This window comes from Indicator indicator, chromosome 3 (assembly GCF_027791375.1).
Source record: "Indicator indicator isolate 239-I01 chromosome 3, UM_Iind_1.1, whole genome shotgun sequence".
NCBI classification, from domain to species: Eukaryota; Metazoa; Chordata; class Aves; order Piciformes; family Indicatoridae; genus Indicator; species Indicator indicator.
The window spans coordinates 5,499,712-5,524,695 of record NC_072012.1 but is presented as its reverse complement, the minus strand read 5'-3'; the positions used below and the strand labels follow the sequence as shown (position 1 = coordinate 5,524,695).

General features: G+C 46.9%; 1 protein-coding gene across 1 annotated transcript in view; it reads left to right on the top strand.

Annotated features, from left to right (window-relative positions):
- The first annotated feature begins 2,659 nt into the window (after positions 1-2,659).
- Positions 2,660-24,984, top strand: part of LOC128981000 (potassium voltage-gated channel subfamily KQT member 1-like) — a 354,965-nt gene continuing 332,640 nt past the window's right edge. Inside the window, exons 1-2 of the mRNA XM_054399631.1 lie at positions 2,660-3,042; positions 16,958-17,048. Of these exons, the coding sequence (XP_054255606.1) occupies positions 2,660-3,042; positions 16,958-17,048 (474 nt within the window). The remainder of the gene's footprint in view (positions 3,043-16,957; positions 17,049-24,984) is intronic.

Sequence of the window (24,984 nt, the reverse complement as noted above, 5' to 3'; positions counted from 1 at the left end):
TGCTGGGATAATTTTTCATGGAGTTAGAGGTCTTATCCCCATGAACAATAGGGACAAAAGTTAAAGACCATGTACAATGGCAACATTCCTCCACTGCCAGAATGAAAAAGGAAATGGTTACCTTTGTTTCCTTCTCAGCCACATGACTAGAAAATTGGGAAGCAAGTCATGTTTAGAATGCTGCTGGTTTGGAAATCAGTCTGATTCCTACTACAAATTGGAAGAGTGAAACACTATTCACTTTCTCCTTCCTAGCTGGAAAGTTCAACAAAAATAAGAGGAGGCTGCAATGGTTATGTTTGAGATTCTTTTCTTCCCAACTTAATTAAACAAACAAACAAAAAAAGCCATAGTTCAGGAAGGCAGCAACCATAGAGAACTCTGATTTTCCATTGCTTAATGTACCATAATGAAGTGCTGTGTTTGGTTTTGCCAAAACTTTGATGGGAAAAAGCAAACAACTGAAGCTGCTTGTTTAGATTTACTCAATATAAAAGCCTGCTGCAGAGCCTCCATCAAGCTACAAGCAACACCTAATTCAGTTTGTTAAAGATGTGCAGTAAGGCAACGTCACTTGGAACCCACTGCAATGAAGTGTGTGCAGATAAGGGAAGGGCTAGGAGGGGAAGGAGGATGATCCTCAGCAAAGTTAAACTGTTGCTTCTGCTTGCTGGCTTTGACAACAGGGACAAGCGGAAGTAATTCCTCTTGGAAATGGTCAGAACTACTTCCTAGCTCTTTCTCTGCCTTTCATGAGGGCTGCCGTATAAGGCAGCTAAAAGGGAGGGACCCTGCCGTCTGCAGGGTAGGACTTGGAAGCTGGCGGCAGCGTCAGGCAGCAGCTCCTCTCTCTGCAGCAATCCAAGGAATCTGCTGTATGGAGGAAGCAGCAGAGGAGGACATGTGACAGAAAGCAGGTACTGCTTGCCAGCTGGCTTCACCTCTTTTCTGTGCTTTGGGATCCCCTGTTCTGATTGAGCAAGCTAGCAAATGCGTTTCAGGTAGCTTTGTTTGTAGCTGCTGGGGAGCCAGCCTTTGCTCCAACACTTGTCTGGGTGACCTCAGCACCCTGAAATGCACAATACAGCAGGTAGGTGTTTCTTAGATTGTTGTTGTAGATTCATTTGGATAAAGGGCTTTGTGTTTTAGCTTTGAGTTTTGGTCCCTCCGGCTTTTCATCGTTAAGCAAGCTGATGAGGGAAAGGAAGTATTTCACTGTCTGCTACAAGACTGATGTAGAAATGCATCAGGCCACTTTCCTATGAGCAGTGGTAACAAATGTGCACGTAGTACTAAGTCCACTGCTGCATGTAAATATTTTGGGGAATAACTCAGGGGGCTCTGTTCAGGTGTAAATACTTAGTGGAATAACTTCAAAGGCTTTGTTCAGGAGTTCATCCTGTACGCAAGAGGATCTTTAAGCCACAACAACCCAAAAGCTTCATTTAAAGAGGTGATGAAGGGTGAAATTCACTCTCTCCAAATTATTCTAGAGAGCCAAAGTGATTCAAATGTGGGTGTGAGTCTCTTCTGATAGAGGAGCAGTCAGCAACAGCTCCTAGGCATGTGGATGTTACTGTGTGGGTAACACAACATATTAAATTATAATACTGCAGACATAATTTTAACATTAACATCAGCACTGCCTTGAAGTTAGTCACCTCTCATGATACTTTTACGTTTTTCACGTTTTCATTTTAGATAAGCATTTGAAATAAGGCAGCTTTCCTTGACAGTGTGTGAGAAATAAGGCAGTACAAACCCTGACACTTCAGACAGCTGCTCTCAGTTTCATGCAATGCTGCTGCTAATACTTTGAGTTCTGTCCCACGAAATATATACTGATCTATAGCAGCCTGATTTTCTAGTCTGTTTTCTGTAGGTATTTACTTGAGAGGAGCAATGTTATCAGCAAACATTAAGTGGCTTGAAGAAAACCAAGAATCAGGCCAGTTCTCTTTGATCTCTTCCCTTGTAACAGTATTAACTTCCCAGCAACAGTTCCAGTTAATGCCATCCTCCGTCTTACACTTGAGGATAATTCTTCCCAAGTACTATGGGCTGCAAAATCAGATCTCATGAGGTGACTGAAATGATTTATTCTAGTCTTAAAGTCTTTCTGTCATTGAGAGTCCAGACAAGATTTCTTGATATGTAGGTGTTTAAAACCTCAGTCAGGGGTGTTTCAGGCAGCAGCAAGTTTATAAATTGCAAAAAATTTTCACAGTTCCACCTCTAATCAGGACACTTCAGGAACTTCTTAGCTTAAAACAATTATCATAGGCTCAGCTTACAGGACGGTTCTGCTGCTGTGCTAATGTGGCACTACTTAAACTGTTGTAAGCTTCCTGCTTAGCAGATCTCAATATTCTGTATTCCTCCAGAAGACTTAAATTCTTTATTTTCCCAGCCTCCTCTTACTTCTGGTGTCCATCATGTGTCATTGTCAAAATGTTTTCTGATGTAATTTCAGAGGCTGTGAGTGACAGCAGGTGACAGGCTGACAGCTCACACTTGTGTTGCAGAGAAGCTCCGTGATAACACCAGAAAGTCATCTTATCAGCTTCTGGAGAATGCCCTAGGCAGGGAGGACATCCAATACCTTCTTCAGGATTTGAAATATTGATCAGGGTTAGTAATACCTCTGCCTTGTTACAGAATGTCTTCTGATAGTGGAGAAACTGTTGGGCACCCAATGTATAACCTCTGCGGGCAGATTCGAGGCTCCACTTCCCGGCTTAGCAGTCTGGATGGAAATAAGAAATCTGCAGCATTGCTGGAAGTCAGGGGGACCTTAAGCAGTATGCAGTATTCTGCTGTGGCCACAGAACCAGAAATCTCAGTGAACAATGGATCCGGGATTCCTCGCAGCCCTGAGCAGGGCACAAAGGCTGCAGCCTCGACAGAGGGTGAAGTCCGCAGGGCCTGCGCGGCAAAGTGTTTCCATAGCCATCAGATAACTAAAACTGGCACGCAGAGAGATGTCTACAACTTCCTAGAGAGGCCCAGTGGATGGAAGTGTTTTACCTACCATTTTACTGTGTAAGTACCTACCACTTCACATAATCTGTGGTGTGAGAAAAACCTGAGACTGCCCACTTCAGCAGCCCCAAATCATAGCACTTGAGCTCCCGGGATGAAAACCTGTTAGCTGAGTTATCCCCCTGGAAGCAGTGGCAAAGGCACTTCCTCAGAGAATCCACCACTATCTCCCTTATCATTTCTAGAGGAGGGCTTTTTGTTCTTCACATGGTGCTTGTCTTCAAAGACTCTGCACAGCTGAGATTTCTGAGGGGAAGCCCTATACACTCATGACAGATTTTATTGCTGCCTTACATTGTTCTAGCTTCAAACACTGCATTTTTTAGCATGAGATGTGGAGGATTTCGCTGTGATTAGACAAGCCACATTTTTATAAGTCCACTTTGCTCCTGCTGAAGTGCCAAAACAAACAATTGGTTGGACAAACATTTAATCCTAACGTTATTAGTTTGAATCAATCTACAATCAAGAGCACGTAATGAGTACAAGTGTAGCAAGTTTTCTTTATGTCATGCATGGAGTACACGCAAGGAGGAAATGAAGGCTTCCATTTGCTCTCTAAAATATGGGTAGATACACTAACACAGCTGCCCCTCTTTCTGGGATCTGTTTGTGGTAGCTGCCAAGTTCAGTCCAGCCTCAATTACTACACTGAATGGTGCTTAACAGAATGATGTTTTGTCAGCTGTGGAAAGGGTCCAGCTACAGTGGGCTCAGAGTTCCCACTGAGACAAGAGAAAGTTTTACTGCCTATAGTGAATGCAAACTGAGCCTAAAGTCCTTGCAGATGTCTTAAAGAGAAGCAGAATATTGAAATGACTCTGCTTGTCTCAGATGAACTTTCCTATGGCCTGACTGCATTTTGGAAACCCCTTATCCGTTACTGCAGCCAGGAACTGCCCAGAGCAGTGCACAACAAGAATGAACCATAATGCTTCTGTTTGGCATGAAATAGATGGATTTGGTAATACTTGCTTCCTTTCACCCCTCAAAATCATATAGGCTTTTTAAAAAGGTCTTTTTGATTCATGAAACTTTGCCAAGAAGGATAGGACTTCTTTCAAGGGCTGTGCTTGTACTAGATAATAATTGCTGAGGCTTAGAAAGATGTCATTTGTGTGGATTTAAATGTGTGAACAGCCATGAATGAAGCCTATTTGAAGTTAAGACTTGCTAGTCTTGCAAAAATGCCTTTTTTTTTTTTTTACATCATCTGCATTGCTTTTATCTCAGACTGAGGTTGCCCTTTACTATGTGTGGGGATTCTGCAATAGACATTGACAGAAAATAATGGAGCAAAAATATACATAGAGACACCCCTCCCATAGCAGAAAATTGGAGAAAATATTCCTGTTACTAACAGAAAAAACTCTTCTTCTATCAAGAGTAGAAGGATTCCTAACTTCACTGAAAGAACACAGGAACTGACTTCTTTGAAAAACTTTTTCTTTGAGGTGGCTTGAAAGGAAACCTTTTAAACCTAGCTTTTGGCCAGAACTTTGCCTTGACATATCAGATCATCAGAGTACATTAGAGTTTGGAAGGGGCCTCAAGAGATCACCGAGTCCAACCCCCCTGCCAAAGCAGGATCACTCAGGGTAGTGCACACAGGAATGCATCCAGGTGGGTTTTGAAAGTCTCCAGAGAAGGAGACTCCACAACCTCTCTGGGCAGCCTGTTCCAGTGCTCTGTTTGTTCTAATCATTATCCCAATAGCTACAGAAGCAACATTAGATATCATTCAAGCTAAACATTCTTAAAACAATAAAGTGCTAATCTAAAGTACAGTTAATTTTATAATGAGAACAACCTGTGATTTTTTTAAAGGTTTCCCATGTTGTATTTGTGGGCTTGAGGTGATTTATGTAGAGTTGCTAGGATGAGGATGATTTTCAACGCAAATCCCTTCTTTCAAATATAACTGATACTTGTGCAGCCTGGAGGAGCTGGCTGTGTAGTGTCCCTTTGCTGTCTTTTTGTCCTTTATATGCCACAAAGATCACATAACTCAAGTGCAGTTTCTATCCAAGAGGTACTGGAGCCTGTCCTTGTCTGGAGCCCGTTCTGCTAGAAGGAACCGAACTGACAGAAACAGGCAGGGCAAGGGAACAGCAAATGCTCCAGCTGACCTTCCTCTTGCATAACCTCATCTTCTGTAACATTTGGAGTGTGCCTGATGCTTGGAGTATCTCTGAAGGGAGTAATCTCAGGCTTGTTCAGTAATTTTATAATATGCCATAGAAAAGGGATTTCTTTTTGTCTTATTAAATTTGGAATTTGTGTTACTTAATTTCAACCTCTAATAAATCAAATCATGATTTCAACCCAAAGTATCTCAAGAGGTGAGTGGGTTTGCCTGAGAATTTCCCCTTCCAGTCCTGAAAACCTTCTCACTTAGGTGTTTTCAGCTTCACTGGAAGTACTGTGAAATACTTAACTCCTGAACCCCCTAAGAACAGAGCAGAGGATCTCACTGACAAGTCAGGAAGAGGCAAGGGCTTGAGAAACAGCTGTGGCATGCTGTTAGCATCACATTGATCCTAACCACCCAATTCTGGTAGCTATCTAAGAGCCTTCAAGGATTGGATATCAATATATGTTAGAGTCCAGCTCATTATGATATGGTTCTCACTCCAGAAAAAGTAGCGTGAGCCTGGTTTGAATTGGATTTCTCAACTCAGCTATGTCCTTGTTTAAATCACATCCAAATGTCAGGATATAGGGTTGTGGCAGTTTAGGCTGGGTGCCTCCTGTTACTGCCACGTAAGTTACACCTCTGGTGTCCCAAGTGTCCAACCCAATCAGGTGGATGCAGGAAACAGCGTGTTTCTACCCATAAACCCTGCCCCCTATCAATCCACCTGCAAAGGCCTTCTATGCCTCTTTCTCCCCTCTCTGCCCCTGGGGGAGATGCTTCCCTATCAGGTAATGGTGGAGGAGAATCTCAAGGCCTCTTAGGCCTCTCTAGGCCTAATGCCAGGAGGAGAAGGGGGGGCAGTCTCAGACCTGGCCAGCCTGAGACTTGCCTAGCAGTGGGGGAGGGGGAGAAAGAGCCCTGAGGGTTTGGGTACACCCTCAGGTGGGGAGAAGGGAAGAGTTGGGAGGTCTTTGGGTGTTGTGTAAGGGGCTCTGTATGCTTTGGGATATCTTTACCACTATGCTTTGTAGTTTTTTTGTAGTTTCACCAATTGCTTTTCCATTTAAACTTTCCATCACTCTCCAATCCGTTTGTGTGAGTCTCATTCTTTTGTCCCTCTCGGGGCAAGAGAGGATCTGGCTGGCCTTAAACTAGCACAAGGCTATAACCCTCATATTCCACCTTTTGAGTATATAACCCTCATAGTCCACTTTCTGAGTATATAACCCAAAGCCAGAATCCAGTGCAGGTGATTAAAGTACTAGAGATGCAGCTGTGGTGGGGAATGTTAAACTGCCAGGTCTTTGCAGGCCATCTTTGCCTTAGACCAAGGGTGGAGAAAGAAGATGGTCTAGCTTTTCTGTCACATTTATAGAGGCAAGAAGCAGGAAGATGTAACTGAAGCCCATGAAAAGAGATGATCACTATCTGGGCACCCACCTGCACTCAGGCACGGAAGGGCTGGCTGGTAACAACAGTCTGAACAGAATCACGGAAACATTCAGGTGGGAAAAGACCCTCAGGATCACCAAGTCCAACCCAGAACCCTACTCTACAAGGTTCACCCCTAAACCATAGCCCCAAGCACCACATCCAAACCACCTTTAAACACATCCAGGCTTGGTGACTCCACTACCTCCCTGGGCAGCACATTCCAGTGCCTGACCACTCCTGATGGGAAAAGCTCCTTAGTAATGTCCAGTCTAAACCTACGCAGTCGTATCTTGAGGCCATTCCCTCTTCTTCTATCACTAATTACCTAGGAGAAGAGACCAGCACCAGCCTCTCCACAATGTCCTTTCAGGGAGTTGTAGAGAGCTCAGTTTGGTTTCAGTTGTTTTGAGGGAGGAAAGGTGAAGGCTTGCTGATATGTTCTTTTGTTCTGTGAGTGATGGAGGCCACCTTGTGTCAGCCTAAGGCTATGTCTCCATGTGCTGGTTTGAGGCCAGACAGATCGTCTCTTGCCCCGAAAGGGACAAAAGAATGAGACTCACACAAACGGATTGGAGAGAGATGGAAAGTTTAAATGGAAAAGCAATCGGTGAAGCTACAGAAAACTACAAAGCATAGTGACAAAGAGTATCCCAAAGCGTACATAACCCCTCACAGAATTCCCAAAGGCTTCCCAATCCTCCCTTCCTCCCACCTGAGGCTAAAACCAAACCCCCCAGGGCTCTTCCTTCCCCCTCCCACTGCTAGGCAAGTCTCAGGCTGGCCAGGTCTGAGACTGCCCCCCCCTCCATTCTCCTCCTGGCATTAGGCCTAGTCAGGCCTAAGAGGCCTTGAGGATACTCCCCCGGCATTACCCGATAAGAGAGCATCTCCTGTGGGAGCAGAGAGGGAAGAAAGAGGAAGAGAATGACTTTGCAGATGGCCTTATAGGGCGCAGGTAGAAATACGCCGTTTCCTGTGTCCACCCCTATTGGGTGGGCACCCAGGACACCAGAGGTGTATCTCATGCAGCAGTGGCAGGGGGCACCCAGCCTAAACTGCCACACTCCATCACGGTGCAGCCCTGTGCTGCATAGGTTCTGGTTAAAAACTTCACTGAGTTTGCATAGGTTTACACTGAGGTTGACTGGCTCTCATAGCTCAGCATCAAGGTGAGTCTGTAATAGCCTTTCCCCTTGGGTATGTCCTGTTGGTTTTACTCACTGCTAGTTTTACTCACTGCAGTCAACCACCTTGTCCTATCTTTTCCATTTCTCTGCAACATTCAGTGACTTCTAATTTTGCTCTTTTCAGCTGCTCTTGGTTGGGTAGATGAATTTGTTAGTTAAAAGCCAGATGTTTATAAGTAGCTTGGGTGGGTAGCACTTGGACTAAGAAGTGATGAAGCAGAATAAATTATTATACTGATTCTGATGAAACAGGGACAGAGGAGAGTCTGGCAGGGGTTTAGACTAGATGATCTGCCTGTCATTCCATGATTCTGTGAGAAACTGGGACCAAGAGGCAGAAGGCTAGGCTGGATTGTCATAGAAGGTGAGACTGGGGCCAGTGATGCTGAAACTGAAGGAAAAGCAATACCAGAGCAGGCTAGCTCAAGAGTAAAGAAAAGCAGATGTAAGCAGGAAGGCTGAAGAAAAAGGAGCTAGCAACTTTTGTAGATAAGAAGGCTGGATATAAGCGCAAAGAGCTACAACTGTGCGACAGCTGAGCATGGTCAAAAAGCTTACAGACCCACTGGGAGGAAGGAACAGTAGGAGCTGACAGCTGGAAGCTAGGGAAAAGAGGGAACATGGAATTCATGACAGGAGAAGGAACCTTTCACCTATAGGCAACTGGTCTGAATCTTGTCCAAGTGACTAGTGAAGAAGAAGTAATGGCTGTGGGGAGATGCTAAAGGAGCTGTTGGTCTCGGTCCAGTTCTAGCGAGCAGATGTCAGCATCACCACTGGAGTTAGCACAGCTGGAAGGCTTGCTGGCAGGCAGCAGAGAAACCACAGCCTGGTTGAAAAGGGAGGCAAGTCTAAGGCAAGAAGGAGGCCCGTGAAAGGGACTCCTAGGTTGTGTTCTCAGGCCTGCCACTTCCTTGTCATGTAACACCACAAAATCTGAAGTGAGAACCTGCAGCTGTTCCAGGTTGCTTTGTGCTGGTTTGGCCACTTGCTCAGTGGGTGTCAGCCCTTGCTCTCATTGCAGAGTTAGAACAGGCTTTATATCCCATAACTTCCTGTGGCTGGAGTGAGCCCATTGTTAACAGACCACCTCCAGTTTGGCTCCCCTCATCCACCTTAGCCACACAGCTTGTTCCTGCCAGCTCTAGTTGTCCTTGGATATCCTTGGAGAGCCAACTCAACTAATTACAGCAGCAGAAACCTAGCCCGGCAGGAAAGAGTTGGTGGTGTTCTGTCAGGTTAGTAACACAGGCTCAGCATCTTGGAGTGCTGGCTACCATTGTTCACTCAGCGCTCCTAGGGGTCCATAATCACCTGTTGAATTTCATGTGAAAATGGATGGAATATTGCAAAGTGACACTGCCAATCATCTGGTGAGTCCTGCAGACCACCAGGTCTGAGTGCCAAACATCTCACAGCTGCAGAGCTACCTAGCAACAAAGGCTGCTCTGCAGGCTGCCCTTCATTCAGGGAGAGCAACTCTCAGGGTGAATGATGGCTGCTGTTCAGAACACTTCCTGCAGGCTGCTGTCTGACTCTGCTGACTGCATGGGAAGGATGTGGACAATGCCCTCCTTAGAGTATGGTTTCACAAGACCTGACATAATACTTTACCAGTACCACTTAAACAATGCATGATCCTTACAAAACCAGCAGCAATATGGACCTTGGGCCCTTGTGGCCAAGGCCAAGGGCATCCTGGGGTGGATTAGAAGGGCTGTGGTGAGTAGGTGAGACAGGTTCTCCTCCCCCTCTACTCTGCTCTCCTGAGGCCACATCTGGAATATTGTGTCCAGTTCTGGGCCCCTCAGGTCAAGAAGAACCTCAGGGAACTGCTTGAGAGTGTCCAGCACAGAGGCACAAAGCTGCTGAAGGCAGTGGAACATCTCCCTGTGAGGCCAGGCTGAGGGAGCTGGGGCTCTGCAGCTTGGAGCAGAGGAGCCTGAGGGGTGCCCTCATTCCTGGGGATAAAGATGTGCAGGGCAGTGTGGGGAGGATGGAGCCAGGCTCTGCTCAGGGGTGTCCAAGGACAGGACAAGGGGCAATGGGGGCAAGCTGGAGCAGAGGAGGTGCCACAGGAACAGAAGGGAAACCTTTTTCCCTGTGAGGGTGCCAGAGCCCTGGAGCAGGCTGCCCAGAGAGGTTGTGGAGTCTCCTTTTGTGGAGACATTCCAAACCCACCTGGATGTGTTCCTGTGTGACCTGCTCTAGGTGCTCCTGCTCTGGCAGGGGGGCTGGACTGGATGATGTCTGGAGGTCCCTTCCAACCCCTAACATTCTGTGATTCTGTGACCATTCTGTGAAAAGATTAGAAAAGGTTGCATGGACCAAAGCCTCTATCACCAGGAGTAATACAAAAAGAAAAGGATTCAGATTATTGGGAGAAATAAAAGAACTGCAGTTTTCTTTTATTTTTGTTTCTCTTATAACTTTACTTTTTCTTGTTGTTTTGGTTTCTGTGGGGTTTTGTTGGTGGTGGTGTTGCTTTTCACTGCATTCAGCTTCCCAAAAGAAATGCTGCAGGCATGTTCTGTTTGTGCAGATGAGCTATCTTTTGGTTCAGGTGTAGCAGCTCTCAGTGAAACTAAATACATAGAGCAAGTAAGTCAGCATAGTGTTCACCTGCTTCTGTTCTTATCTGTAAGTGGAGCCTGTAGCTGATTGTTTGTAGTTGTCTGTCTGGAAGGCACCAACACATCCTCATTTCTGTCCTTTCCACAGTTATCTGTGGGAGGAGAGCAGGTTGTTTGCTTTACCCAGTGATGTGCTTGTAATACAGTGACATCAGCACCAGTTTGGCTCTGCCACTAAATCCTTTTTCATTTCAAACTCTGCATTTTCTCTTCTTTCTGCTGGGGAGGGGTCATTGGGTGACAACTGCTGTAATCCAGCCCCAGATATGAGCTAAATGTAGACAGGATTATTATTATTGTTGAGTTCAGAGAGATTCTGGCTAGCAGAACTCTTACTTATTTGGACATCTGAGAAGCTACCTTTAGTCTATAGAGTAGCTACAGAGAAGTATGAAGCTGGTGTCTTGTCTATGAGGATAAGCATCAGGTACTAGAGGCTGTGCAGAATTAAAGGGAAGAGACTCAAGAACTACTGATTTTAGCTACCTTTAGTCTCTAGAATAGCTATAGAGAAGTATGAAGCTGGTGTCTTGTCTATGAGGATAAGCATCAGGTACTAGAGGCTGTGCAGAATTAAAGGGAAGAGACTCAAGAACTACTGATTTTATTAAAGTGGAATGTTCCTCTGACTGCTTAGGGTTGCATGTTCATGGCATGGTGGAGTGATTTGTGTTGCTAATGGACATGCACTAATATTAAACAGAATTATCTTTGGGATTCTGTAAAGTTCCAAGGTTTGGCTGTTCTAAAAATGCCTTGGGATACCTATTCATTTTTAGCCTCTTTTCCTAAGGAAATGAGGTTTATGCAACCACAGTGTCTGAGTGGTTCTGTCTGACAGTGCTTTACCAAAAGCTTCTGAGCCAGCTGGCAAGCTTCACCTCATACTGACAGAGGATGAGACGAGGCAGAAATACTAACTTTCTTCTAGTTGTTTGTATGGTTTGGTTCTTTGGTGTATTTTTAACAAGCATTTGGACAGAGAAAACAAATTAATAACCTCAGAGATGAAAACCCTTCACTTAGCTCAATGAGGTTGTTTGGCACCAAAGAGCCCTCTCGGGAGAGAGATGTTAGCAGAGTTCCTAATGAAGAGCTTTGATCTGAGCATCCTTCAATTCAGGCACAGAATGACCTAACCACAGGGCACAAAGCTGCAGGCTATCTAAGGTTTATTTTCATTTTTTGAGATTATTGATGACTTCTTTCCATCACTTATGTAAAAATTCAATCCATTTTATCCTAGGAGCTCAAATTTGTAACAGACTAGCAGTGAATATGCATTAATGTCCCCACAGGCTAATGTTTCTGAAGTGAAACGATTTGGTTCTGGAGTGAAAACAAATCCTGCAGAGTGGTACTGACACCATACAATCCCAGAATGGCTCAGGCTGGAAGGGACCTCAGAGCTCATCTCCTCCAACTTCCCCACCATGGGCAGGGACACCTCTCAGCTAGACTCAGCTGCTCAAGGCCTCATCCAACCTGGCCTTCAACACTCCCAAGGAGGAGGCAGCCACAACCTTCCTGGGCAGCCTGTTCCAGAGTCTTACCACCCTGGTACATAAGAACTTCTTCTTCAGCTCCAGTCTAACCCTGCTCTCCCTCAGCTTCAAACCATTCCCCCTTCTCCTGTCTCTAGACACCCTGAGGAAAAGTCCTTCTCAGCTGACATTTTTTCCTACAAATGTTTTGCTCTCTCGACACAGCTCTGTAGAGTTAAGCCTGGCCACAGAGATGTTGTTTTGTGTGTGGTTGCCAAGGAGTATATCTCTGTCTACTAGTTCCTGAGTTTGTCTAGTTCCTGAGTTTGTCCATTTCCTGAGTTTGTCCCCTCCTCACCCATCCCTTTTGTGTTGTTCAAGAGAGAGCATTCCCACAAGCATCTCATCTATCAGTGCTTCAAGTACACTTATCTGCAGCAGATAAATACAAAACCTCACTTGCACAGTGCTCTCAGTTGGGTGCACAGTGCTGCCAGTTAGGTGCACAGTGCTGCCAGTTGGGTGCACAGTGCTGCCAGTTAGGTGCACAGTGCTCTCAGTTGGGTGCACAGTGCTGCCAGTTAGGTGCACAGTGCTGCCAGTTGGGTGCACAGTGCTCTCAGTTGGGTGCACAGTGCTGCCAGTTAGGTGCACAGTGCTGCCAGTTGGGTGCACAGTGCTGCCAGTTAGGTGCACAGTGCTCTCAGTTGGGTGCACAGTGCTGCCAGTTGGGTGCACAGTGCTCTCAGTTGGGTGCACAGTGCTCCCAGTTGGGTGACCAGTTCTCCCAGTTAGGTGCACAGTTCTCCCAGTTGGGTGCACAGTGTTCCCAGTTGTCTACCAGTGCTCCAGGTATGGCTCCTAATTGGAGGGGATTGGGAGGGACTGGGTGGGAACAGGGGAGGGGACTGGGAGGGACTGGGAGGGAACTAGGAGGGCCTGGGAGGGAACTGGAGAAGAACTGGGAGGGGACTGGGAAGGTATTGGGAGGGACTGGGTGGAGGCTCAGGAGGGAACTGGGAGGGCACTGGGAGGGAAGTAGGAAAGCCTGGGAGGAAACTGGAGAGGGACTGGGAGGGGGCTGGGAGGGTACTGGGAGGTACCTGGGTGGGACTGGGAGGGACTGGGTGGGGAATGGGAAGAGACTGGGAGTGACTGGGAAGAAAAGTCCCAAACTGGGTCCAAAATTGGCCCAAATGGCCCCAAAATGGACAGAGCCTGAACTAGGGGGAACTGGACCAGTGCAGCCAATGGGAGCGCTTCCCGCCTCAGCCACGCTGGCCACCCTCACGGTGTTGGGGAGGAAGGGGGAGGGAGACAAAATGGCAGTGGGGGGCACAAAATGGTGACTTCCAGTGCTCCCAGTTGGACTCAAGTTGCTCCTAGTTGGGCTCCCAGTGCTCCCAGTTGACTGGGTGCAGAGTGGGTTGAGAGCAGCTCTGAAGAATGAGACTTGGGGCTGTTGGTTGCTGAGAAGCTCCCCAGGAGTCAGCAGTGCCCTCATGCAGCCCAGAAGGCAGCTGTGTGCTGGGCTGCAGCCAGAGGAGTGTGGGCAGCAGGGCAAGAGAGGGGATTCTATGCCTTGACTCTGCTCTGCTGAGACCCCACCTCCAATCCTGCCTCCAGGTCTGGGGTCCCCAGCAGAAGAAGGACACAGAGCTGTAGGAGTGAGTCCAGAGGAGGCCACAGAGATGATGCAAGGGCTGGAGCAGCTCTGCTGTGAGGACAGGCTGAGGGAGCTGGGGGTGTTCAGCCTGGAGAGGAGAAGACTCTGGGGGGACCTTAGAGCTGCCTTCCAGTCCCTGAAGGGATCCTGCAGGAAGGCTGCAGAGGGACTTTTCCTGAGGGTGTCTAGAGACAGGACAAGGGGGAATGGTTTGAAGCTGAGGCAGAGCAGGGTTAGACTGGATCTGAGGAAGAAGTTCTTCAGCATGAGGGTGGTGTTCTACTAGCAACACAGCTATTTAAATTTACAGCTATTTTTTAGCTTTCACTGGTTTATTTCTAAGAAACCAAAACTAAGAAGATAGGTCAAGAACACTCCAAGTGTTTATGATTATTTTTTTTGTTTAAAAAAATTCAAGATACCAAATATTATTGAAAATACTAATTATTAATAGTAATTATTATTAATGGATGTTATTGTTGTTAATAATTTATCCTATAACCTTAATTGTTAGAAGTGATGACCATTTGTGCTTATAACAAATGAAAGTGAGCTGCAGCTTTTATCTGTAAAACAGGTTCCTCTGCTCCTGTTTGCTTGCCTGCCTTGCTCTGGTCTCAAGTGTCTTCACCTATACCTTTAACTTCCATGTGTCTTGTAGGTGTCATTCTGTTGTCTCATGCAGCTGACAGTGACAAACATGGTTGCTAGATGTAGGCAGCTCAGTGCTTGAAGCTGTTGATAGTGCACAAAGAGAAGAACTTTCTGCTTGACGTTACCAGGAAAATTTTCCCTTGTGGTTTGGACCTGGGAAAGGAGAATGTTGAAACTGGAATATCACAGAATCACAGTACATTAGAGATTGGAAGGGACCTCCAGAGATCACCAAGTCCAAACCCCCTGCCAAAACAGGATCACTTAGGGTAGTCCACACAGGAATGCATCCAGGTGGGTTTTGAAAGTCTCCATAGAAGGAGACTCCACAACCTCTCTGGGCAGCCTGTTCCAGTGCTCCCTCACCCTCACTGTAAAGAAGTTTCTCTTCATGTGGAGGTGAAATGTTGTATGTTCAATATTGAACCTGTTGTTTCTTGTCTTATTACTGCACACCACTAAAAAGAGCTTGGCCTCCTCCATTCCACCCCTCAGATGTTGATAGACATTGATCAGATCCCCTCTCAGTCTTCTCCAGACTAAACAGCCCCAGGGCTCTCAGTCTCTTTTCATAAGGGAAATGTTCAAGTCCCCTAATTATCCTTGTGGCTCTCCCTTGGACTCTCTCCAGCAGGTCACTGACTCTCTGGAACCCACAGTGTCCAGCCTATCCTGTGCTGGCAAAGTGGTGCCTTTTTCATTCCCTGGGCAAGAATGACACTCACTGGGCAGAATACAGAATGCCACGAACCAAGTGAAAGGGTCCTTAGGTGATTGTAGTGTGTTCTGGAAATGGCAAGAGAGTCTCCATTCACAAATACAGGAGGGAAGCAACAGTTCAGTTGCAAGTTACAAAACTTGCAGGCTGGTGGAACACTGGAACAGTTTTCCCAGGGAGGTGGTTGAGGCTCCTTCCCTGGAGATATTCAAGGTGAGGCTGGACGAGGTCCTGGGCAACCTGATACAGTTGGGGATGTCTCTGCTGACTGCGGGGAGGTTGGACTGGATGAGCTTTGGAGGTCCCTTCCAACCCAGCCCATTCTATGATTCTATTAGTAGCCTTTTGACAGTTCTGGGTCCCTTAGTAACCCAATGGCACTGATTGTCCTGCCTCACACAGCACTGTACTGGCCACGCTGGCAGGACTACAAGGGCTGCAACACAAGGGATGGGCAATCTGCACACAGCGTGGGCTGGGGCCTGCCTCATGCCGGCTGCGGGACCTGACATTTCTTCATGTTGAATTTCATGACGGTCATGGTTTGTGGATAGTGCCTTTAAAAAACCATAGAGTTGAGTCCTCCAGGGGGACCAGAAAGGTCCAGAGATGGACTGGAAAAGTGTAAATTGTTTATTCTTCAGCTGGGAGAAGAGGAGCCTGAGGAGTGACCTCATTAATGTTTATAAATATGTAAAGGGTGAGTGCCAAGAGGATGGAGCCAGGCTCTACTTGGCAATGCCCAATGACAGGACAAGGGGCAGTGGTGGAAGCTGAGGCACAGGAAGTTCCATGGAAACAGGAGGAAGAATTATTTCCCTGTGAGGGTGCCAGAACACTGGAACAGGCTGCCCAGGGGGGTTGTGGAGTCTCCTTCTGTGGAGATATTCAAGACCTGCCTGGATGAGTTCCTGTGTGATCTGCTCTAGGTGATCCTCCTCTGGCAGGGGGGTTGTACTGGATAATCTCTGGAGGTCCCTTTCAGCCCTAATATTCTGTGATTCTGTGAAAACTGAAGTCATAAGACTTGGAAAGCAAAGTGTGCCCTTGAATCCTAGCTGATGAAGTGCTGACAGAACCCTTATTACTTCATGTGTGCAATGTCTTGGCCAGAGACAATGTGTCCACAGAAGGAGACTCCACAACCGCTCTGGGCAGCCTGCTCCAGGGCTCCAGTACCTTCACCATACACAAGTGCCTCCTCAAGTTGAGGTGGAACCTCCTGTGGTCCAGCTTGTACCTGTTGCTCCTCGTCCTATTACTGGGCACCACCAAAAAGAGCCTGGGACCTTTATCTTGACACCCACCCCTCAGACATTTACAGACATTGATCAGATCCCCTCTCAGCCTTCTCTCCAGACTAAATAACTCCAGGGCTCTCGGTCTCTCTTCATGGCAGAGAAGTTCAGGTTCCTCAATCATCCCCATAGTCTCCCCTGGACTCTTACCAGCAGATCCCTGTGTCTTGAACTGGGGAGCCCCAAACTGGATGTAGTATTGCAGGTGTGTTCTCAGCGGGGCAGAAGTCTACATTTTGAGACTTCTGAACTTTTTTCTTGCCTGAATGGTGACAGTAGAAATGCTCTGGCAGTGGCTGTACCTGTGTTTTGAATTGATGGAATGCAGTTATGGAATATTTCTCCATGTCTCTCATTCCATGCACATGTCGGATTCTACTTTGGTTAATGCATTGTCACTTACTGCACCTTCCTACTGCATCAAAGAACCTATGCAGCAATCAGGGAAATGTGACACATCTGCTCTGCCAAGCTTCTGCAGGAGGTTATGCTGATCATGTGAGTTGTACCTGCTGATGTAACACTGCTCAGCCTTCCTGCCAGTTTGATTCCATGTGGCTTAGAAGGTGAAGTGATGATACTCACTTGAGTAGGAAGAATTACCTGATTGAGCACAGAGTAGTTATGATGGAAAAAGTTGAATGAGCGACCCAGGGTTTACACTTCCACTTGATGAGTCATGAAACTTTGTTTTCTTTTTCCAGCTTTCTCTTGGTGCTGGTCTGTTTAGTCTTCAGTGTGCTGTCTACTATAGAGCACTTCTCGGAATCTGCCACTGGAGCCCTTTTCTGGATGGTGAGTGAACTGTTGTGGGGAAGACTAATTCAGCTTGACTAAATGGAAATTGCTTTAGATGAACAAGGGAGAGAACTGTTCCAAATCCCCATGCAAAGCTTGCTGCCAGGACATGCTTTCCTTAAAGTAAGGCCTTAGGTTAATCACAGAAACCTAGAATGGCTCAGTTTGGAAGGGACCTTAGAGCTCATGTTCTCCAACCTCCCCACCATGGGCAGGATCACCTCTCAACTACACTCAACTGCTCAAGGCCTCATCCAACCTGGCCTTCAACACTCCCAGGCAGGAGGTAGCCACAGCCTCCCTGAGTAGCCTGTTCCAGGGTCTTACCACCCTCACTCTAATTTCTTCCTAAGATCCATTCTAACCCTGCTCTCCTTTAGCTTCAAACCATTCCCTCTTGTCCTGTCTCTAGACATCCTCAGGAAAAGTCCCTCTGCAGCCTTCCTGGAAGTTTCCTTCAGGGACCTGAAGGCAGCTCTAAGGTCCCCCCAGAGTCTTCTCTTCTCCAGGCTGAAAAACCCCAGCTCCCTCAGCCTGTCCTCACAGTAGAGGTGCTCCAAGCCCTCGGATCATTTTTGTGGCCTCCTCTGGGCTCTCTTCTGCAGCTCTGTGTCCTTAATAACGGGGCTGATTGTTTTCTGGATTTGTAAGCTGAGGGTAATTTCTAAGTGAGCAATCTAGGTTTTCCTAAGGCATGCAATGGTACCCTGCAGACCTTAGAGCACACATCTGGTGTGCAGCAGTCTTACTTGATGTGGAACAGATTGTTCTGTAGTCAGGAATGTGCTTGTTGGGTGGTTGTTCAAAGTAAAAATGTGTTGAGCTATTCTCCAGGAGTTGCTGATGTATCAGCAGACTTTGTAGGCACGGCCAGAAGCAAAACCTTGAAGTTGTCTGAGTCCAAGATGACAGCAGGTAAGTGATTTGTGTGTTGGCCTTCAGAAGGATCCAGCAGTTTGTGTGTCAGGTGTGATTTTTAAATCGCCCCTGGATCTTGAAGGACATGGCATTAAACTCGAAGGTGTAATTCCTCCTTGGAGGATGCAATCAGCGTTTTCCTGGTGAGTGCTCATCTAGTTTTGCACCACGAGAGGTCCCCATGGTAGTTCACAAACGGCAGGTTTGCATTCCTGTTGTAAATGACCTTGCAGAAAGTTCCTTGGCACCGTGGGAGTAATTCCACTAATTGGTCTGTTCTAAAAAACAAGAGCAAAATATTACTTTTATCATACATGTTTTTACACACTGTAAGGAGTAGCAGAGCACAATAAATCATTACTTTGTGCAATGACAAGGTGTTGTAGGTGAAAGGAGAATTTGTCACTGTTTTATTAGCTTGATGGTCATTACTTTTAAAATGTAAGAACACCGAAGGTGTTCCTGCCTGTGAAGAACCAGCCTGGGTTTGCTTCAAAGCACATTGATTTACCTGTGGTCACTTAGTTTCTACTTGTCTGCCAGCATCCTAGTTTAGAGTGGGACAGATTGCTCTGTTGCTCCAAAAGGGGCAAAAGAATAACAATCACACAAATGGATAAGATAGCAATGGAAAATTTAAATGGAAAAGCAATTCATGTACTACAATAACTACAAAGCATAGTGGTGAGCATAGCAAAGCATATAGAGTTGTACTCAGCTCTGGTGAGGCCACACATCAAGTATTATGTCCAGTTTTGGGTACCTCAATACAGAAGAGATGTGGAGGTGCTGGAGTGAGTGCAGAGGGGGGCAAGGAAGCTGGGGAAGGGCCTGGAGAATAAACCTGATGAGGAGCAACTGAAGGAGCTGGGGATGGTTAGTTTGGAAAAGAGGAGGCTGAGGGGAGACCTCGTTGCTGTCTACAACTGCCTGAAAGGATGTTGTAGAGAGGCTGGTGCTGGTCTCTTCTCCCAGGTAATTAATGATAGAACAAGAGGGAATGGCCTCAAGATACAACTGGGTGGGTTTAGACTGGACATTAGGAAAAAGATTTTCATGGAAAGGGTGGTCAGGTGTTGGAATGTGCTGCCCAGGGAGGTGGTGGAGTCACCAAGCCTGGATGTGTTTAAAGGTGGTTTGGATGTGGTGCTTGGGGCTATGGTTTAGGGGTGAACCTTGTCGAGTAGGGTTCTGGGTTGGACTTGGTGATCCTGATGGGCTTTTCCAACCTGAATGAATTTTTCTGTGATTCTGTGAAAGTTCAAAGAAATCCCCAGTCTAAACTTAACACACAACCCAACACTTCCCTTCTCCGCACCTGAGGCACACCAAAAACCCCAGGGCTCTTTCTTACCCACCCACATTGCTAGGCTGGTTTCAGGCTGGCCAGGCCTGAACTGTCCCCCCCTTTTTTACCCTGGCATTAGGTCTAAACAGGCCAAGATTGCACAGGAAAAAAAAAAAAAAAGAATTACTCAGGCCAAAGAGGCCTCTGATACTCCCTCATTGTTACCCTGTAAGAGAGCATCTCTCTCCCACGGGAGCAGAGAGGGAAGAAAGAGAAAGATAGCAACTTTGCAGCCAGACTGATAAGGGTGCAGGATTTATGGGTGAAATACACCACTGCCTGTTCTACCCACTGGGCTGGACTCTCTAGACACTGGAGGTCTCAACTCTGTGGCTTCTTTTTTGGAGGCACCCAGCCTAAACAGCCACAGCCAGTTTGGAGCACATCATCAAAATGTGACATCACTGCAACCCTTCCAGGCAGAGCTGTGCAGGAAGTGGTGCTCTGGGCTGGAGCAAAAGCTGGCTTCTCTTGGTGCTGCATCTCTGCTAATGCTCTGTCATCAGTGCACAACCAAAAGGCTTTCTGTGTTGTCATAGAATGCATTGGTCTCATCTACAAGATGTTAGTCTGAACAAGGTAATGGTACTGTAGGACACTTATCAGTGATTGGCATCTTATCTTCCATATATTGGATATCACAGAATCATGGAATCATTCAGGTTGGCAGAACGCCTTAAGATCATCAGGTCCAACCACGAGCCCTGCTCTGCCAAGGTCACCACGGAACCGTAGTGCTAAGCACCGTGTCCGAATGACCTTTGAACACCTCCAGGGGTGGTGACTCCATCACCTCCCTGGGCAGCCTCTTCCAATGCCTGACCACTGCTGCAGGGACAGCATTTGTCCTGATGTGCAGCCTAAGCCTCCCCTGGGGCAGCTTGAGGCCGTTCCCTCATATTCTGTCATTAATTCCCTGTGAGAAGAGACCAGCCCCTACCTCTCTCTGTTGGCCTTTCAGGTAGCTGAAGAGGGCCATAAGATCTTACTTCAGCCTCCTCTCCCTCAGCCACTATTCCTCAGACTCATTCTCCAGGCCCTTCCCCACCTCAGCTGCTGCTCTTTGCACCTGCTCCAGCCCCTCAATGTCTTTCTTGCATGGAGGTGCCCAAACCTGAACCCAGCACTCAGGGGTGGCCTCACCAGTGCTGAGTACAGGGGGACAATCCCTGCCCTGCTCCTGCTGGTCACCCCATAGCTGATCCAAGCTGATGCCACTGGCTTCCTGTGCCACCTGGGCACACTCTGGCTCATGTTCAGCCTCTTGTTGATCAGCAACCCCAGGTCCCTTTCTGCCAGACACCTTTCCAGCCACACTGCCCCAAGCCTGTAGCATTGCCTGGGGTTGTTGTTGCCCAAGTGCTAGACCCAGCACTTGGCCTTGTTGAAGCTCATACCATTGACCTCACCCCACTGATCCAATCTGTCTAAGCCTCTCTGTAGAGCCTCCTCTACCCTCCAGCAGATCGACACTCCCACCTAAGTTGGTGTCATCTGCATATTTACTGATGGTGTGCTCTAACTGCTCATCAAGATCGTTGATACAGATGTTGAATAGAAGTGGTCCCAATACTGAACCCTGAGAAACAATACTTGTGACCGGCCACCAGCTGGATTTGGCTCCACTGGCCACCACTCTTTGGGCCTGGCTACCTATCCAAGCTGTGAGCAGCCACTTTTGTCATGAAAATTCCATGGGAAACAGTCTCAAAGGCTTTATGGAAGTCCAGGTAGACAACATCCACAGCTTTTCCCTCTTTCATTAGGCAGGTTACCTTGTCATAGAAGGAGATAAGAGTTTTTAAGCAGGGCCTACCCTTCATAAACCCATGCTGGCTGGGCCCGATGCCCTGGTTGTCCTCTGTATGGTGCATAATGGCACTGGGGATGGTCTGTTCCATGACCTTCCCCGGCACTGAGGCCAGACTGACAGGTCTGTAGTTCCCCAGATCTTCCTTGTCATGTATGATGGCTCCCATCTTTGTAAGAGCAAGAGCAGCGACAGGAAATAGGTATTTCAGGATCAGTGCATTTTCATAGCCTTCAAGTAACTCTCAAGCAAAACAGGTCACTAAATGGACATTTTCAGCTCCAAGGGCTGGAGAACCTTGAAACCAGGTTATCAGATGAACTTTTGGGCAGAAGTACATGTGTGCAAACATTTGGACTATTAGACCTTCATGCCTGCTTCTGAGGCTTCACTGTTCTGAGCTGCCGTTCCTTGCTGGAGCCTTGGTGAGCACACATCATTCGTTGAGCCATCCCACTTCCTCCTGCACCCCAGCACCTAAATACCCCAATAAAAAGAGTGAAGAGAGCCTTCTGTGTGCTCCCCACCTCAAACACAGCTGCAGCTGAGAAAATATCCTCCTTTTCATGTGTGCACTGTAACCACTCCAGCCCAACACCTTCCCTTCTGCTTCCCCTCACAGCTCTCCAGAACCATGCTGGGAAATATGGTGAATTCCAGGCTCTCTGTTATGTTTGCTGATTAAAATGTTGATTTTCTGTGTTGATGTGAGCAGATTAATTTGGTCATCAATGACAGTTTTGGGTAAAAGCTGATGGCTTTTCCATGAGGATTTCTTATTTAACTGATTGACTTAGATACAAATGGAAGTTATTTGCAGACCTATTTCCCTTTAGGCTTATTTTTCCATATTTTAATAAAATTAATAAAATGGAATTATACTAAGAATGGAATCAGAGAATCCTAGAGTGGCTTAGGTTGGAAGGGATGTCAGAGCTCATCTCCTTCAACTTCCCCACCTTGGGCAGGGGCACCTCTCAACTAGACTCAGGTGATCAAAGCCTCATCCAACCTGGCCTTCAACACCCCCAGGGCAGGAGGCAGCCACAGCCTCCCTGGGCAGCCTATTGCTGAGTCTCACCACCCTCAGACTGAAGAACTTCTTCCTCAGCTCCAGTCTAACCCTGCTCTCCCTCAGCTTCAAACCATTCTCCCTTGTCCTGTCTCTAGACACCCTCAGGAAAAGTCCCTCTGCAGCTTCCCTGCAGGATCTCTTCAGCTATTGGAGGGCAGCTCTAAGGTCCCCCCAGAGTCTTCTCTTCTCCAGGCTGAACACCCCCAGCTCCCTCAGCCTGTCCTCACAGCAGAGCTGCTCCAGCCCTTGGATGGTCTTTGTGGCCTCCTCTGGACTCACTCCTACAGCTCTGTGTCCTTCTTCTGCTGGGGACACCAGAACTGGAGGCAGGATTGGAGGTGGGGTCTCAGCAGAGCAGAGTCAAGGGGCAGAATCCCCTCTCTTGCCCTGCTGCCCACACTCCTCTGGCTGCAGCCCAGCACACAGCTGCCTTCTGGGCTGCATGAGGGCACTGCTGGCTCCTGGGGAGCTTCTCAGCAACCAACACCCACAAGTCTCTTTCTTCAGAGCTGTTCTCAACCCTCTCTGCACCCAGCATGGATGTGTGCCTGGGCTTGGCCTGATCCAGCTGCAGGATACTGCACTTTGTCTTGTTGAACCTCGTGCAGTTTACGAATAAGGACATGGAGCTGTTTGCTTCAGGAATGCTCTTTCAGTTCAAGCTTTAATTCTGGCTTTCTTCCTCATTAGAGAATGAGGTGCTCATGATTTCAGTCTGCTGGAAAGATTCAGTGCTATTCCTCTAGCTGGTCTGTTAGGCCCATACAAACCAGTGTTCTGCCTCCTTTAGCAGCTATGAGAGATTTAGTATTGACTATCATGGTTGAATCCTTTTCCACTGAGATTTCAGCCAGCACAAATTTAAAAGTGTTTCTTGTAAAAGCTCTAGATAATACACTCATAAAAAAAAATCAAACTAGTGCAGCTTATTTGGTATCTATTTTCTTGTGTTTCTGCCTTGAGACTGTGCTATAAACTCTTTAGATTTCTACTAAACTTTGGGTTTAGTCAGGCTGAAAATACCATGAAAGCAGAGGAAGATTGCAAATTTTCTTGGTTCTCCTTCCAGGCAAAACAAAGAGGTAGAAGCAAATACAGAAATGTTGACCTGACTTGGTTAAAAATCAAAGCTGACATCAATTTTGCCTTTTAGTGCAGAGGTTTTTAGAATGTTATTCAGCTTTGAAATATTTTGATCTCTTTTCAGCTACTCAGAATGACTGTTTTAGAGACATGTTGATATGAGGTGGAAATTGTGGTTGAAGGGTTGTTCACCCTTTGGGTGCTGTAGAATTCCTCAGGTGCAGATTTCAAGCATGTTGAAGTTAAAAGACCAACCTTTTCCAAAGCTGTCATTTATGCAGTAGGTGTTGCATGACTGAGGTACTGGGTACAGTTTGGGTTGGAACAAAGCCTGGAAGCTCTCTTTTGGTTATGCTAGCATATTGCAGTGGTGGAGAAAGCAAGGAAGGAGCAAAGATCTCAACAGATCTGTCCATGTTGTGATCTTCCCTGACCTGATCTCTTCAGAAGTGTCTCGTAGTACTCTGATCCTTGGTTGTGCAGCAGTGCTTTGCAATGCAGTGCTGCAGAGGGAATCCAGATCAGTTGCTGTTGTCCTTAGGGGTGATTTTAGTATCCCAGGCATCAACAGGGAATATCACACAGCTGCCACAAACAGGTACAGGGAATTGATGAAGCATGTTGATGACAACTTTCTGGTGCACGTAGCCAACTAGGAAAGATGGCCTCCTAGATTTGGGGTTTGTAAATACAGAGGGATTTGTAGGTGAAGTGGTAACTGCTGACTGTCTTGGTCACAGTGGCCATTGAGTAGTCGAGTTTCCAAAGCGGGTGATAGCGGCAGCTAAGGGCATTTGGTTTGTTCAGCTTGGAGAAGGCTGCAGGGATGACCTCACTGCAGTCCACAGCTTCCTCAGGCGGTCAGCAGAAGGGGAGGCTGCTGATCTCCCCTGGCTCTGGTGAGCCACAACAGAACACAAGGAACTGGAATGAGTCTGCAGCAGGCGAAGTTCAGATTGGACATTAAAAACAAATCTTCCCTGAGAGGGTGGGCCAGTCACTGGAGCAGGCTCCCCAGGGAGCTCCAAGGCTCCCCAGGGAGCTCCAAGCCTCCCTGGGTTCAAGGAGCATGAGAAGGATGCAGTTAGTCATATGCTGAGTTTTGGGTAGTGCTGCAAGGAGCAGAGGGTTGGGCTCTGATCCTTGTGAGTCCCTTACAACCTCAGATACTCGGCAATTGTGCAGTTCTGGTTTGAGTGTAGAAAACTTGGTACCACACTTCCAGGTTTTATGCTTACAAATTCTGCTTCATGATCTAGAGCTGTTTCATGCACTTGTTAGCTTTAGGAATAGTGTGCTTGGAGCCTTCCTCCTGTCATTTGTTAAAAGATTAAGTTTGGATAGAAGCAAAAGAGGAATATTGTGGGTTTCCCTGTGATACACTAATTGAATGGAACTTAAACCATCCTTTTCTTCATGTCTTCAGGAACAGAATATATCTTTCTTGTATATACTGCATGTGAAAAGTGACCAGATTAGGTAGAATCCTTTTTCTGCATCTTCCATCTCAAGTTTATTTGTAGTAGCCCTAGAAATCAACTGGCTGTGCAAACTGCAGTCTGTGTTCTAATTGTGGTGGGTTGAAATTACCCCCCAAAATAAAATAAAACTGCCAGGCCAGCTCAGTTGAAAGCAAATGAAGCTGTATTTTCAAGCACACTAAAATCTAGAAATATGAAATGCAATGAGTATGTACAAA